This window comes from Montipora foliosa, chromosome 11, assembly GCF_036669935.1.
Source record: "Montipora foliosa isolate CH-2021 chromosome 11, ASM3666993v2, whole genome shotgun sequence".
NCBI lineage: Eukaryota > Metazoa > Cnidaria > Anthozoa > Scleractinia > Acroporidae > Montipora > Montipora foliosa.
The window spans coordinates 41,956,033-41,973,545 of NC_090879.1; the positions used below are offsets into that span (position 1 = coordinate 41,956,033).

The following is a 17,513-nucleotide window of genomic DNA, read 5'->3' on the forward strand; positions in this document are numbered from 1 at the left end:
CTTCCTGAAGAAGAAATTCTATTTTCAACATTTTATACTTGTGTTTTTACTTTTTGGGGGAAAAACGTAAAGGGGCCCCCCCCCCCCCCCCCAGCCCCTCCCCTTGCTAGGGCCCTGCTTGCTAACCTGTACACTGTTCCACATTCACTACTTGGCTCATAGAGCCCTTTGATTTAAGTCTCGGGGTGACATATATGTACTGAAAGAAATAAAGTGACGAAGAGTGAAATTCCCATGGAGTTTGAGCGCGAGGAATGAAATGTGTTCCTTTGCGATGGAAAAAGAATGAGGTTTCAATGATTTCAAATGTAATAGTATGAGATAATCGAAACGTTGTTCATGTCTCTTTAATTTACATTGTCTTGCAAACCAACTCAACGAAATTCTTACACTGAGGACTGAACTAGGCGTCGTTTCAACATTGTTTGCCATTCTTTTTGAAGTTGTCACTTCTTCGGTACTTCTTCAATTCTCTGTTAAACTCTTTTTTCATAACAGCATAAACTATCGGATTAAATGCCGAATTTAAGACAAAAAGAAGGTGAACAACCTTTCCCAAGGCCTCCGACATGACGCATAGCTTAAAAAAGGTGCAAAAACATTTGTAATTAATTCCAATATGACACAAAATAAAAAACGAAATAATGAACACGATCAGTTTTAACGAAGACGATTTTCTTTCCGTTTGCCTCTTGCTTTCTGTGTTTTCTTGGATTTGGGAATTAAATTTTATCTGGTTGATAATGGCTCTATCTGTAAGTGAAATTTCCTTGGCTATCATGGACAGACGAGCGATGACATACACAAATATGATACAAGAAGGAATAAGCTGGAACATTACAATCCTGACAACTTCAAAGGAATAAGTAAAACATTTGTTACCGTTGCTGTAAGTAAAAAGTGAAGGTACGGTGAAGAAAATCAATGGTAAGACCCATGCAAGAATAAGCATGACGCTCAATCGACGCAGCGACATGAAGATGCTGTATTTTAGAGGCATCGTTATTGCTATGTATCTATCCGCAGTCAGAACGCACAGGTTTGCGGATGACAAATACACGAAAGTATGGCTGACTTTGAACCATACTCCTGTGTGGTTAATGGCGAACTCTTTCCCGGATCTTGAAGCGCAAATCCCTGGAAAATATGTCAATCCAACAAACAAATCTGCCCGTGCAAGAGACACGACAAACCAGTTGCTTGTATTGTGTAGCCGAGGCTTCGTGATGACCAAGTACACAACCATGGAGTTTCCAAGAATGGTTACTATGGTAAAGAGCGAACCAAGAACTGCAAACCACATGCCTGGCTTACTTGATGCAGTTCAGTTTCAAGTATATGCAAGTGTCAATAGATATATATGGAGCGGTTGGTTGACAATTTTTAACTGGATAAAAGCTCAGCACGAGGAATTATATAGCAAATTCACATACATATACATACGTAGGATGACATAATGTTAACTTTTTTAATCCGCTAATTATCAATTTTAATGAAAATGCGAGTCAACACGTAGTTAATTGAGGTAACATCTAGAAACATCTGTGACTCGACTAAAATTTCAGCTTCTGCAAACCAAATGAACTTTTATAATTCCAAAAAACATTAAACGCCTTTTTGGTTGTTGGCAATAAACGCCCCAAAGTACTCTTAGCAATTCAATGAGCTTTTTCCTTTTAAATACATTTCAGTTCTGGTGAGTTTTTTAATAAATGGTGCCAGATGTTCCCCTCTTATATAAACAAAACAGGAATAATCTTTTGAATAAGGAATAAGCGTTTGAACAGTGGACCCCGATTCTAGCAGGTCAGCGTTGACTTTAATGTAATTTGGCAACACCTCCGAAAAAAAATGCCAGGCTTAAATCCCAAAAGGTACAAACAAATAAGCTTACATAAAAAAGGAGAATGTCAGTTTGACACAAATTAACCTAAATGCAGAAGTCTTTAGATTTAATTTATCGAATGGACAAAGATGTTTGTGAAAATGACAATTTCAAATGCTTCAATTATTTGCGGAAACTTCACTACAAAGGTTATTTGAATTTCTGAAAATACTCCTAAACTAAGGGTGCGTTCGATTGACCTTATTCCGGAATAGGAATACATGGAAGAGAAGTTAGAAATCCTTTGCTTTTACGTAGATTTACATTAAAATTGTCAAACATGACATGATCTGCTAAAATGCTATTTTAACATATTTTTATTATCCTTGTTCGGCTTCAAAACGCCAAACATACCGTTTTAAACTATGTCTCTACGTATTCTTATTCCGGAAGAGGGTCAATCGAACGCACCCTAAATTAACCAACATAACGAATGCGTTTATCAACTGGGTTGATATGGTAAATTTACCACCATAGCCGCGTCAGCCATTCGTCCGGCAGAGCCACTTTCTTTAAAAACTAAACCTCCTTAACCAACATAAGGACTTGTTCACCTATCATCACCGAAATAACTGTTTAGTAAAGGTAATTGCATGGAGCCGAGTAAATCACACGTATTTCCAGAAGTTGCCGAAATTGCCCGAGTCGCGCAGCGATGAGGGCTATTTCCGGCTTCAACTTCTGAAAATTTTACGAGGAAGCATACGATTCCTTGTTTATAATAAGAACGGCAAAATTTGCATTTACTTCAATTTTGCAGGAAGCCATTTAGCGTCCATAGGGAGTTTAAAATTAAGGAAATTAAGACGACGGCAACGCATCAACAACGCAAGAATATGCATGCAGCACGAATTTCGTTTCCTTTTTTTGCCGTACTCCACCAAACAACAACGTGAAATCACCAAAATTTAATTTTTTGACGACAACGGGAGCATATAACAACGATCAGTTCATTTTCTATTTTTACTTTGCAACCGTTCGTACCTTTGCAAGGTGAACAAGACGGAATAATCGCGAAATACTTGCGATAGTACAAAATTACATTTGGAGTGACGTTTTCGTTGACGTTAATTGCCTTTGTTTTTACTTCAACTCCCTAACGAACTGTAAAACGCACGAATCAGTTGAATGAAATGTCAAATAACAACGCCAAAGCAATGAAACCAGCCCTGCTAAGAAAACATTTACCACTCAAGTGTATTAAGGCTTGACCGTCCTAATTATTATGCATATTTTTGTTTGAAGGGAAAGAATTTGTCCAGGGTGTATAAAACTCGGCGGGCAGTTAGTTATTGGTATTGTTATAACTTTTCCAAAATGTTCCGTGTCACATTCTTGTCACGTGACCCCAAATCGACCTATAACAGTTATATTTTTTACTCAGAAATGGGGAACATTAAGTTACATTATATCAATCTTGTTTCTCGACTATTCGATGACCCCTTCTGAAGGCTTTGTCATGTCGTCTTTTAATTATGTCCACATGTTAAGAGCAATGAACAATTGAGGAAAATAGGTCACGCGACATGATAACATTCAAATATCTTTAAAGGTTAACACAGAGTACCACATTAAAAGACGGCATTCGGTAGGCACAATTCGAAATGTACGGACAGGTCCCTACTTCATTATGCATTCAGAATAAACTAATTATTCATTCGCACTATTGTTTTTTAGAACAATACGTATACCCAAGAGAATCGAATATATACATGGTTGATTTGTACTTACGAGATGAATAAAAATGGATCTCATTTCTCTCTCCCTCTCGTTCTCCCTCCCTCCCTCTCTCTCTTCTTTCCCCACATCACCCACACCGTTACTCGTTCTCGTCCCAGCTTTCCTCTTCCGTCTTGCCCTCTTTTCCAGATCCCGCTGGGCTTTTTCTGCCATTTCATCCTATGATAGGGCACTCGGAATTTGCCTTGAACTCCGACGCACTGTAATCCTCTGGATTACTTGTCCCTGTTCTTGACCATTGAGCTAACGTGTCAAGTTGCTAAAATTATAATTATTTTGAATTCTGGCTGACTATTTACATAACAATGATACGTAATTAAATACACGCGCCGCGCCGAGCATCTACAATCGAACTTACACTCGTAGGTTACCGTTCAGAGATCCCTGTTTTACTACTCTTGAAACAGCCCATCCCTTTAATAATGCTAACCGTAACCCTAATTACGACTAAAGGCTCTGTTTAGGCTTAAGGTTGGTCCCTGTGATAGTTTTAGGTTTTCCAGTATTGCTGTGAACTATAACCTGCTTTTCCTTAATGCCCCGTGCGTACGGCACACTTATAAGGTCACTGCGTGGAAGAGTGTACCACGCTTACAGTCTGATCGGTGCATCTTTCATGTGACACTTTAATGCACGAGTTCATTGCAATTAAAATCGTTTCATGTTTCCCTTCTTTTGAAGCAAACTTGTGTCTTCGTAATAATCATAATGGCTACCGAAGTAAAAGCGTCAACAGAGGGAGATTTGAACATTTGGAAAATGTCCCTGCTTTATAGCCTATCGCGAGCGGTGCATAGAGTGGTGCAAAGAAAACAATTTACTTTTGTCTTCCATGTCCAAAACCTGTGTGGAAACGCAGTCAGTTGGCAAAGACTAGCTGTGGACTAGCTCGAATAGTTCGTATGTTTCCTTCTAGTCCTTCCCCACTGCAGTACGTTTTTTTTCTCTTTTAGCATGTAGTACTTAGTATTTAGTATGAATTGTTTTCTCTAATGCAGTGAAAATGGAATAAATAAATTAAAAAAAAAGACAAAGTGCATCGGGAGATGGATCTGTTTCGCGATGCTCGAGAAAAAAGTGCAATGGATAACCTTCAATCCGCCAGAACACATAATTTTCTGACAGTAAACTTTCCTTGAAAAAATATAAGCCCTAAGTGAAACAAAGTTTGCCTCGTACGGGAACATCCATGGATCTCTACCAAAGTTATTACTCGGGCCCGTAGGGGCACGAGTTATAAAATGTTAGATTTCAGTTTTTTTCTTTTTCGTTTGCAGCAAAATGCACAATAGAAAAACGTGGCGGTGTTTGATTGGGCAATGCACAATAGAAAGAACGTGGCGGTGTTTTGATTGGGTAATGCACAATACAAGCCTCGTGGCGCTGTTTACATTGGCTATTTAAAGCAAACCACGCAATCCAAGAGCATGAAGAGCACTGTGAAGCGTTGTTTGGATTACCGAAGATCGACGTTGCGTTCGCTTAATCGATTTCTTCTTGGGGCGCTCAAAACATATGCAAAGAAAGGTATACGCTTTTCGCGGTAGACCCACACAAAAAGATGTCAGGCGTCAGCTTCGAAACGGGTCTTTCCGCAAACTGAATGAAACAAGATTATACTCAAGTCACTAACTGAAATGGACGCAACTATTGAAAGTGATACAAGTCAAAATACTAATTCTTTAATAAGCAGCGGCTACCTTATCGAGAAATACTCTGAAGATGGCAGCGACAATAAAAATTAAAAACACAAACAAATGGACGCCATATTGGAATCTTCTGAATACAAAGTAAAAACATTTGCACAGCGAACAAATGGCCTCACGCTTGTACCATTTTCACCGCGAACAAATAGCCTCCCGCTCAGTGTACCATTGACTACGGAGATAAGTTTTGTGTATATTGCGTTTTTTTTGTTTTTTATTTTTAAACAGTTTGTTTCTTGTAATGGTCTAGCTTATATCCTTTGTTCAACTAGCCATATTAGCGATCGTGTTCACGGCCATCTTGTGTGTATAGTTCTGTTCTAGTTTTACAAGATTTGATGTCATCAGTGGAGACTGTGATCAGCTCTTTAGAAAATAACTTTGATGTAGTTTGGAAGGCTTTACAGTTATTTGATTGTCAATGATAATAACGACTTGATTCCAAAGGAGAAATACAGGTCTCGATAAGCAGAAGTGTGTTTACTTTAGTTGTGATTTGCGTGTGCATCGACAAAGACGTGCCCGAGAACTAGAACCGAGCAGAATTACAGAGAAAGCTGAGACGTCTATTTTATAACAGCAGCAAAAGGACGAAACTTACGGGAACGTATTTGGTTAACAATGTACCGAGGTCATCCACATTTCATCGTATTACTAGCCAAGGAGATCACTTGCTGGTAAACACAACTATGGGAGCTACCTCAGGTAGGCGTTTAAATCTAAGCAAGTGGTACAGTGTATGTAACACTTTTCCAAAAGGCGTGGATCGGGAAGGGGGGGGGGGGGGGGGGTGGGAAGCAACTTCCCATACATTCTCTTAAATGAAATCCAAACGAACTTGCAAAGCAATCATGGAGGCATCAGTCAGCGGATTCGTGTATTGCGCACAAGCAGAATGTGTCATCCCGAAGTGTAAACAGAACAAGAAACATGGCGGCCGATGCCGGTGCGAAATGTGGTGGCTTCTTTTTAGTTTATTCAACGATTTTTTTTTATTTCGAAGCCCTTCAATTTGAGAAATTTACTTCTTGGCGGACGTCGTTTTTAACGCACAGTAGTTTCTCCGAGATCAAGGTAAGGCAACATTTTGTAAATGTGTACGTCTTCGCTTTAAAAAAGCCTCTTGGGACACAGGTAACCCAGGCTCACTGTGTGTGTCACATAGGTAAATATAGAGAACATATGAGGCGAAGTTTAGGTCTGAAAATTTCCTAGAAAATAAAAATAAAAATCGATAAAACTTACCATGTGGTGAGCTGTTGTTGTCTTTAATACGTACACGAAGTTTCGAGGAAAATGGTCCCCGTTCATCTTCCTTCATAGTATAGTGACAAGGTAGGAGACGGAAGCCACGATTTTTTTTGCGAAAATCAGATCCAGTTGCTAAATAAACACGCCAGGCTCATGGAACATGAATTTTGCTAAACCATGAATCCACTGAAGCATCTCCAGGTAGCAACGCGAAGCCACCAGACTCCGTAGACTTCCGTTGTCCTCGCAAAGTGTCCAATTCAAAATGGCACTGAACTCTGGACGCCTGGTGACGAGTATAATAAGTTCTGGAGGGAGAGGAGTCCCAAATTGCTAAAAACAAAACTCACTGAGCAATCTGGGACTCCCCTCCCTCCAGGGGGACATATATTCTCCTTGTCACCAGGCGTCCCGAGTTCAGTGCCATTTTGAATTGGACACTTTGCGAGGACAAGGCTTTCTGGCCGCCATTTTAGCAGGTTAACTTGCAAGTTTTACAGAGTCTGGTGGCTTCGCGTTGCTACCTGGAGATGCTTCAGTGGATTCATGGTTTAGCAAAATTCATTTTCCATGAGCCTGGCGTGTTTATTTAGCGACTGGATTCTATTTTTGCAAAAAAAATCGTGCTTGTTTTGGGTCGATCGGAGTCCCTACGCTGGCTTCCGTCTCCTACCTTGTCACTATACTATGAAGGAAGGTGAACGGGGACCATTTTCCCCGAAACTTCGTGTACGTATTAAAGACAACAACAGCTCACCACATGGTAAGTTTTATCGATTTTTATTTCCATTTTCTAGGAAATTTTCAGACCTGAACTTCGCCTCATATGTTCTCTATATTTACCTATGTGGCACACACAATGAGCCTGGGTGACCTGTGCTTGAGCTAGTAATCTTAAGCTTATTGGCTTGGTGATAAAACAGGTTGGTGAGCAAACAGTAATAATCCCCGCTGTATAGTAACTCGCAATTTTTCAAGTTCCACTAAATTTTTTTGTCTTTGTAAAATGTCAATCGGGCTTTCGATTTATGGTATTTGCAGTAGAAACACTTACTCAGAGATAGACATTCCTTTGTGTTATTTGATAGCTAAACCTACGTTTTACTTTGTAATTTGTTTCAACCAGCATTTATTACCGCCTATAAATAGAAATTCTTTCGTGAAAAGAGAATATTGTGAAAACCAGCTTTCATTGAGTGTTATACTGCGAGGCATTTTAAATTGTATTGTGTTGCCAACCAATCCCACTCTCTTAAGGAAGAGTTCTTGGCTTGCATTGTTTGTTTTCAACTTCAAATGCATTACTTGTCTTTGAGGATTTTCATTGATACTCCTGGGGCGAGTGCTCATCAGAATTTTTAAAAGAAAGCCTTAAAACGAACTAGAATAGTCTTTCCAACAAACTTTTGTTTGGCTTTATGTAGTCTTTTTAGCCAGAAAGGTACTAAGGTAAACTCTATGATCAGGTTAGTTTTTGTTGTTTGTCATTGTTTTTATTTTTTTGCCACACCACAGACATAAGAGAAGAGACGAGAAGAAAGAGTTTTAAACATTGTAAGTGGTTCAGAGTCATGGATTTTAATTGTGTTTCGATCAAGGCAGAATGGGGCACACCTGTCACTTTTTCTAGGATTCCCCTCCCCTCCCTTTGGTTTTGGTTATAAAATTGTCCAACCAGTTTCATTTTTATTTTTCTTTCCTCCACTTTGTGATGACACTGAGACAACAAAAAATGAGAATTAAATTGGTTGAATTAAAAGTTTTCTAATCAAGGTTAAAAAAAAAAACAAACAAAAACAATTACATGTCTGGAGCAAATATACACAGTTTCAATTTGAGCAATTTCTATTTCTTTCTTGGTGAAGTCAGTCCTCTTTCATCTAAAAGGCTTTCCTGCCATGTTCTCACATTCTGTCTTCCACTGCATCCACATTGCCAGTTTCAGCGAGCAAAATTTGTCTCTCGTTTACATTGTGTTTTTCATTTCTTACAGGAGAAAATAACAGATGGATTGTTCTATCACCACTGATTGCAATTTCCCAGCTGGGAGGGAGTTTTGATATCAATAAAATGTATAAATGGGTCATGTCAAGACGTTGACATGCCATTATGGGGAGGACATTTCATTAAGGGTTGATGACTGAGTGTTAGCTTGTTGCGCACGAAAATGTTTGAGGCCTTGACTGCAGGAAAAACATATAAAATTCTTGTTTCTGGTCGTTGACTGGACATCACTAGTAGAAGTCACATTGTCTCCGTTGTTGCACGTAACATGAAATGTCCTGTGCAAGAAGTTGGACTTGTGGTGTGAACAGCCATATGGCTGGACACACTTGATGTTTACCTGACATGAACAGCACGGAATATATGCTATTTCACCCGTGTCATAATTCATGTAATTGTCTCTATCCCAAACACACACACACACATGTTCGGGTTGGCTTCATCACGTCCCCTACAGGCAGTTAAGGGGTAACTGCCTGCATCATTGATACAGCCAGCCAAGCAGCACTGTTTACCGCCACCGCGCATGCGCAACCGTAATAGCAGTTGTAGCAAACGGGAAGGTATGTTGATAGTGGTAGTGGAATTCCTGTATATACAAATGAATTCCTGGAATTTCAATTTGCAGGCTCCAAAAGAGATTCTCACGGTCGAATCTGAGGTTACTCTTCTTTCTCGAGTTTTCTACCAAGTAATCGATTTTTAGTTTATACCTGTTCAAGATGAACATACGCAGTTCACGAGATAGCTGGCAGGTGTATGCTTCAATCGCTTGAGTTAGGTTCACCAAGATGTCAGATAGGCTTGGTAGACCCTTTGTAAAATACTTGTTCCGGAATTTGATGTTGTAATTAGTTCCAAGAGGCAATGCACATTCCCAGCTGAAAGGATTGCAGCTGACGTTGAATATAGGACAGCCACTATTGACGTCTCTCAGACTCCTCAACTTCTCTGATATAATTCATCTTGAAATTCTCTCTTTTGTTTATCAGTGGCACCATAAACTAAGCCCTTCTAGTTTTGTTAATTTTTTTAACCCGGTATCTTCTATTCATTCATATAATACACGTCAATCACAGATTGATAATCTGTTTGTTACATCTGTTCATACCACTCAATACGGTATTCGTTCTCTCAGTTACACTGGTCCAAAACTTTGGAATTCTTTATCCATTGATGTTAAGAAAATCAAGCTGTTTTCCAATTTTCGTTAATATATCAAAAATTCTGTGATTGGTGGTTATAATACCGTTATTGATTCCTAATGTTTTACGATTATGTAATCTTTAACTGTTATTTAATTAATAAAGTAATACTTTTTATCTAAAACAATTATTTTGCATCTCTTTTCCTTGACTCATTTATTTCTTGGTTTGGGTCACCTACTCGGTTAGTTCAATGAACGAACCTACAATTGTAAAATTTCTTTTTCTTCGCGATCCCTTGGTTTTATATTTTAAACACAAATTTGTATTAATTATTATTTCTGTCTGAGTATAAATAAAAATTGACTTGACTAGGACAAATTCAAGAATGGAAAGTAGCAGATTTGGTGGGTCGAATGAAATAACATTTTTTTAAAACATTCTTTCCTTCAGATCTGCCCAACCCAAAACATCCCGCTGATATAAAGGAAAGTTTGCAAAAGCAGTTTTTTCGTGTTTCGGCGAGAAAACACGTTCCCAGTATATATTGTGTTGAATGAAATTAAACGTGGTTGTCGTGATGTTTTGGAGCCATCGAACTACAGGAAGAGGTCCTTAGGTGAATAAATTACACTGATTACCGTCTGAATCCTAAAACTCGGATATCCGACGATGCATCGGAAACAATTTGAAATATTTGGGTTCCCGTGAATAAACGGATTTATGTCGAGCAAACTAGCTACGCGGACTACGCATTCAACTCGTACTCGTAAATTATTATTTGTGCGAGTTGTAAGTTGTGCCTCGACGGGAAGCTTCAGAGCCATTAGGGAACGAGTCAGCTATGAACGTTTTCTCAACTTCACTTTGTGATAATAGCACCAACAATAAAGCCAACAGGCACATAGTTTTTACAGAGATCGCTATCTTTTTAACATTCGAAAACACCTGAATCACAAAGAGCGCCCGCTCAAGAATACGCCGCTGACCAAGATGAACGCTTTGTAAGTTGTGAGAACATCGCTTCTCGGTTCCAGACCTTTTTTCTATTCCCCCCTTGGCGTGGATGAACAGGTAAATGCAAAAGTTAAATTTAATACAGAAATCAGGAATACCCGGTACGATTTGTAAAAGAATGTTGTTGTTTTGTTTTCTCAAAAACGAAACGTATTTATTTTGAATTCAGGGTGAACTATTTACACAGTGAGTTAGAGTGACCAATCAAAACAGAGTTCGTAATTGGAAATCTAAACATCTACGAGATACAAAAACCACCTTGTGAACAAGTAAACCTGAAATATTGCAAATCATAATGCTGACAAACACAAAAGCGAAGGAAATGGATCATGCATAGGACGTTTTGAATATCTGAATGATTTTGAGTTAGATTAAAGCGATATATTGTTAAAAATTCCCAAGTTATCCCTTTTCGTGTTAAGTAGTAATACAAACAAGTCTTAGTAATAAATTTGATTAACGAGGAACCAGTGATTGTAAAGCTAGTAATTGCATGCCATGGTTCGTATGTACCACATGTAATCATGAGAAGATTCACTGAAAACGGAATTTGAAATGTTATGCAGGGGTAAGTATTTGAAGGTAAAGTAGGTATTTGTAGACTTTATTCTTCGATGTATTGTGCACATAAACAAGTATCTGTTGTTCTCTTTAAATGAGATTTTACTGACCTATCAGTAAAATACGGTTAATGGAACGTGACCGTACTAAAAGGGCTATTCATGTCGTGATAGTTATCTTCGCGTTCTTTGTAGTAGGCCGTTCAAGGTCATAAAATCAACGGTTTTGTTGTAAAAAAACGAGCACATAAAGACTTTGCTCCTAGATCTCGGAATATAACGTACACCTGCATTGGCCAAATCTGTTAAAGCCTCATTTATTACTGGGTTGACAAACCCAGTCGGAATCTGCGTTTCATTTTTTGGTTTTATTTTTACTGGGTTGCTAAACCCAGTCGGAATCTGCGTTGCATTTCGTCATTTTTTTTTCTTTTCCGTGTCGGTAAAAGTCTTGCCTGTCACTCCCCTGCTAAGTGGTGTCTTTGTGAATGGAGTCTTCTGTGCGTATTTTGTTACGTTTGAGGGGGCTGGGGTAATGCGTAGATTTCTCTGGTGCACCTGCAATGGCGTCGGAAGTCATTGTAACGCGCATGGCGTTTTAGTGCATCTTTAAACAAAATATACCCTCATGGAGCTCAAGAATGGAACGTCAAGACAGGCGGTGAAAAATAAAGATCTGGAATCTTAAAAGCGACGAGTAATGGACTTCGACAGCAATCTTTCGCCCGTCGAGCCGAAATCAAAGTGAGCTGTATTTCTCAATATTTCGCCAAGGTGGTGATATGTACAACACTGAAACCAAAAGCCGGAAATTTCTCGGGTAACTTATGGGCTCAACAAAGACAAAGAACGAATCGAACACCTTAAGTGGATCTGTTATCTCTGTTGTCTGGCTATTTGACTGAATGTATTTATTTGCACTCAACTCTGCACAGTCTTCCGGTAACAGTTGGAATTTCACTACTTCTCGTTAACCTTCAATTGCGTCGAAAGTCGTTATAACGCGAATGACGTTTTAGTGGATCTTTAAACAAAATTTACCCTCATGGAGCTCAAGAATGGAACGTCAATTGGATGAGCAAGACAGGCGCTGAAAAATAAATATCTGGAATCTTTAAAGCGACGAGTCTTCGACAACAATTTCATTTTTCGCCGTTGGATATCAAGCGAGCTTTGTTTCTAATATTTTACTAACTTGGTATTATATACAACACTGACATCAAATGGCAATTCTTTTATGGATTTAACAAACATCAAAGAAATCGAATGCCTTGCATGCATCACAGTGTTTACTGAAGTCGCATCTAAGTTGTCTGGCAAGTAACATTTATTTTGTAATCAACTCTGCAAAGGTAAAAAAAAAAATTGGAAATGTGACAGTGAAAAATTATTTGAATGAACGATTGTTGTCGCTTTTGTGCTTTGTTATTTATGGTCAAGGTTCTTTGGAAAAGGGTTTGATGCAAACTGTCAGAATTTTATTTAATTGCATATGCTTTGTGAATGTGTGTCTCGTTTGCACGCACGCAATTGAAATAGGAAGGGTCTTTTGCCTCTAATAGCAAACATGTTCTTTGTTTCAATAAATCTTTCGCTGGAAAAGATTTTTGTAAGATTTCCACGTTTTGTGAAAATTTGTCATGTTGTGTAATTTTCGAGCATAAAGATTTGCATACGTGTGTTGAAATATGATAAGGGAGGATTTTTGTGGTAGAGACAGCGCATAAGTCACGATAATAAACAGGCCTGTTGGAAGCGTGCTTGAGTTTCAACAAAATGAGCCCCGGCAAGAATTTGTGACGCTGATGAATAATGGTCAACCTCATGAGTTGGGCGATTGTGATCTTTGTGTTGAATTCGCACATTTCTTGTCAAACTTTATAACACTTGAAAGAAAAAGAAAACTAACAAAAACAAAACCCGGTGTTTTGCCATCATTTGACACAGATGCTTCACTGTTTCGCGAGTAAACATGCCGCGGCAACTTGATCACGGCGCCGCCTATTTCCCTTTCGTAAACGGTCGTTGCCATTTCTCAGAACAGTCCTTGCCATTTGAAACGGTCGATGCCATTTTTTAGCTCTGAATTACACTCATTAGGTCTAAGAACTCAAAAGGTTGCGGTTACTGGGCTGGTCATATGAGTTAGGGTTCGGGTTAGAGACACATTTCAAAAAAACTGATTTTTCCGAAAAACGTACTGGCCTACAGATTTTGTTGAATTTTAAATATTTTGGAGATTATTTCTAACATTATCTGGTAACGCTGAATGAGAAGATTTCACCGTCCCGTTTCTTCAAAAAAGACAATATATATGTTGATTTTAACGCTCAAAGAAATTCCTAATATCGTTGCCATGGTAACGTTATTTTGGAGGAGTCTGCGATGGGTACTTAATACTCTGGCCAAATTTCGTCTTGATATGATTACCCTAACTGTATCTAAGGACGTAGTATGTTTATTTGAGCCTCCTTAATTAGCAACGATGAAATGTAGTAAGTGAACAGAGGGAAATAACTCCTGGCAAATATAAAAAGAAGCGAGAGAGAGGGTTGACTTGAAGGGTTAGTAAGGGAGATTGAGGATCCGAGTGACGGCAGCTTCTGCAGGTACCGGAGCACAAATTACGTAAAACAAAAGAAACAAAAGACAGAAAACAAAACTACTCCAAATAAAGACAAATCCCAAGCGACCAAAAACACGATGCTTTCCGGTACCTGCAGAAAGGAGGGGGGGGGGGGGGGGGGGATAGTCATAGGATTTAATTCCAATTAGTAGTAGAAGGTGGATAGTTCTCATTGATAAAAATGTCCGGTAGGTTATATAAACCTTGTACATGTTCGATCTGATCACAATAGCGCAGATATTTATATATAGCGCTTTCTTTGTCCGTGAGCGCATGTTCTTGTGTGCAGACAAGCAAAGTCCTGTTCGTTTTGCCGATGTACGAAGACTGCCAACCGGGGCAAATGAATTCATAGACAACATTTGATTGGCTTAATGGCGGCGTTTTGTCTTTAGTGCTTGTGAAGAAACATAATTTTGTGGTCTTCTCTTTTATTCGGATGTCTACATTCGAGTCGACGAGGCATCTACGAAGCTCACGTTTAAGCTTCTTAACAAGCTGTGTCGTTAGGTCGCCGACGAATGGGATGGTAAGCCAGATAGTTGAATGGTGGTTGTTGTGGGAAGTGTCGTTGGTGATATGATCTGGAGCCCTGTTCTGTGCATTCGTAGTAAAGTGATCAATTAATAAACTCGCAAAACGTTTAGGAAATATACACGCAACGCAGTGTAATTGGCCTATAGGTCTGCGCAGTCGATGCTAGCACGATAAATAATCGAATTTATAGTTGTATTGTTCTTTGCTTGGTGTTTGCTGAGGTATTGGAAGATGGAAGTGGCAGTGAGGGATGGGGGCAAGAAAGCTGAATTTCTGATGCATTATATACTCAAGATTGGAGAAAAGGTCCTCGTGGCCTTTTTGATGAAGAAAATCATTTTCACTGCTGCAGCCTATGGATCAAAATCCAGAAGTGATGAGCCCTACAGTGATATTCCCTTGAGGTCTTTAAGGGTTTCTCCTCCGAGAGAGGAACGTGAATCACTCTTGATTCAAATCTCTCCTGTCCTGAGCATCATCACTCAGCAGCAAAGTAAGCAGCGTTCTCTCGGAGAAAACAGGTGTTTTTTTACTGTCAGCAAGTTTGAGGTGTTCTGCATAATATAGTAGGGTTCAGATAGAGTTCTACTGCAGTCAACAGTCTTAGAACGAGGTTTGTAAAATTCATTAATAGTTCATAAGGGTGACAGCTAACAGAAACGCACTAATCAGGTCACATGCATGTTTTGTAAAGAGTGATAAAGTTCAACTGTCTGAAAGTACGGGGAGGGTATGAAAGGGTAGCAGGGAAAAGCTGGGGTTGATGAATGAATTGATACAATAATTCAATGAATTATGTACAACCACATGTTCTTGTATGAACACATTGAACTTTGAAAGAAGGTGAATGAGTCAAATACAACACCGAACACATTTTACTTTATTTTTGCTTCGTTACTTCTCATTTAGCACTGCCTCTTGATTTTCCAGCCATCCAAAACTTTACCTTACATTTATTGAAAGCTGGACTCAGGACGTTACATCATATGACACTGAACTTTTCGTCCCTTCACACCTAATCCTTCTTTGCTTCCACGCAAACAAAGTGCAGTCCTTACTTTGCAAACTATCTGAAATTGCTTCACTTCAGAGCGCCGAACAACTTTATCTTGAACTTAAAGTGCAATCGGGAATATTGAGGCTTGCTAAATCTTCATCGGATGTTTCATCATCTACAATACTTTGCCAATTATGATCTTCCGCAGTACACGTTTCTTCTTGTTTGAATTCCAAGGTTGAAAGAGATCAGTAAATCTATTGGTTGGGCAAAAGCATCACTAACAACTTTAACCTTAAAATCCCGGCAAGAGTTCCACTGAAAATGTGTATGTCAATTTAAGGAAATCATTGCCCGAAATGAAATAAATATTCAATAATTCCCAAGACAATACCTGATTTCTCTTGAGAGCACACGCCAATTAGTGGAGCGGTCAAACGTCAACTTTTAGAAGAATTGTGCACTTTTTGAAGAAAGCACCAAATTTGGCACAGAAGTAGCTTATGACGGTATTTCAAGATTTAGATATGGAGCCACGTTTGATTTTTGTTTTGATGTTCTTTATGTCTTACAAACACGAGTTGATATTATCTTCTTGTATTATCGTTTTGCATGAAATCGAGGCTACATTACTCTTTAGTGCATTTTGAGACAAAATTATTAAATTCTTTGACATACCTTGGAAAGGCAACATTTTTGTTACTCTGAAATGATGCTATTATTACAGCTGAAAGTCTCTATAGCAGAATTTTAAGCCACAGAAATCTTCACATACACAAAAAAAAAGTGCATTGTAAAAATGACTTTCTGCTTGTACAATATCACGCACAATCTTTCTTGCATCTAAATGCAGCCAAAGCAGGCGGACCGGACGGTATTCCTGATTGGATACTAAGGGAATATGCGAAATTTCTCGTCTATCCTATCTCAATCATTCTAAATGCCTACTTTACGGAACAGCAGCTACCGAGACTCTGGAAATTGGCAGACGTTACTCCATTACCCAAAACCAAGCCTGTTAAGGAGATCAACAAAGATCTGAGGCCCATATCGTTAACACCGAGTATCTCCAAGGTCGCAGAGGACTTTGTCGTCACAGAGCATGGAAAGCCAGCTGTACTGCGCTCTCTGGACCCAAGTCAGTTTGGTGCAATACCAAAGTCTTCGACAACTTTTGCTCTGTTGGAGATGCTCCACGAGTGGTCTAAAGGGACTGATGGGAACGGTTCGACTATCAGGACACTCCTGTTTGATTACATGAAAGCATTTGATTTAATTGACCATAGCACTTATTTCAGTAAGGAAATTAAGCGCGCTTGACAGCCCACCTAGCGTCATTAATTGGATAATAGACTTCTACCAGCTCGATCGCTCACAGAGAATCAAACTCTCTGATAGCTGTGTTTCCGAATGGGGCACAGTCCGGGGGCACAGTACCGTCGGGAGTTTCGAAAGGGACCAAACTAGGCCCTTGGCTTATTTTAATCATGATAAATGATCTAACCGTCGGTAATGCTTCTATTTGGAAATATGTAGACGACACCTCAACATCAGAGGTAACAGAGAAGGGACATCGTAGCGAGGCTCAAGGTGTTGTAAATGAGGTAGTAAATTGGTTAATCAGAAACAGAGTCAAGTTAAACACAGACAAATGTAAGGAGCTCCGCATTAGTTTTACATCAGATTGTGTCTTTCCTCCTGTAATCATAGGAGAGGAGTGCATCAAGTTAGTTAAACACGCTAAACATTTACGTGAAATGGTATACGAAATGAATCTTATATGAACTGAGGATATGAAATCAAGTGAATCTATGATCTTCGCAGTTACGAACGCAATTTTAACAATTGCGTAGAGAAGCCTGAAAAATTCAGGACTTCAACGGGGTTTGAACCCGTGACCTCACGATTCCGGTGCGACGCTCTAACCAACTGAGCTATGAAGCCACTGACGTTGGGAGCTGGTCATTTGTGGGTTCTAATGGTCCCGTGAGGAATGAATCAATTATGAAATGGTATATGAAATGAATCATAGATGAACTGCGGAT

At 39.1% G+C, this 17,513-nt stretch overlaps 2 protein-coding genes across 2 annotated transcripts in view; one reads left to right on the top strand and one right to left on the bottom strand.

Moving 5' to 3' along the window:
- Positions 1-415: 415 nt before the first annotated feature.
- Positions 416-1,303, bottom strand: LOC137977137 (adenosine receptor A2a-like). The gene has a single exon (XM_068824412.1). The coding sequence runs from the start codon at positions 1,301-1,303 to the stop codon at positions 416-418; it is 888 nt and encodes a 295-aa protein (XP_068680513.1).
- Positions 1,304-14,702: 13,399 nt separating this feature from the next.
- Positions 14,703-17,513, top strand: part of LOC137977138 (uncharacterized) — an 18,054-nt gene continuing 15,243 nt past the window's right edge. Inside the window, exons 1-2 of the mRNA XM_068824413.1 lie at positions 14,703-14,964; positions 16,322-16,765. Of these exons, the coding sequence (XP_068680514.1) occupies positions 14,703-14,964; positions 16,322-16,765 (706 nt within the window). The remainder of the gene's footprint in view (positions 14,965-16,321; positions 16,766-17,513) is intronic.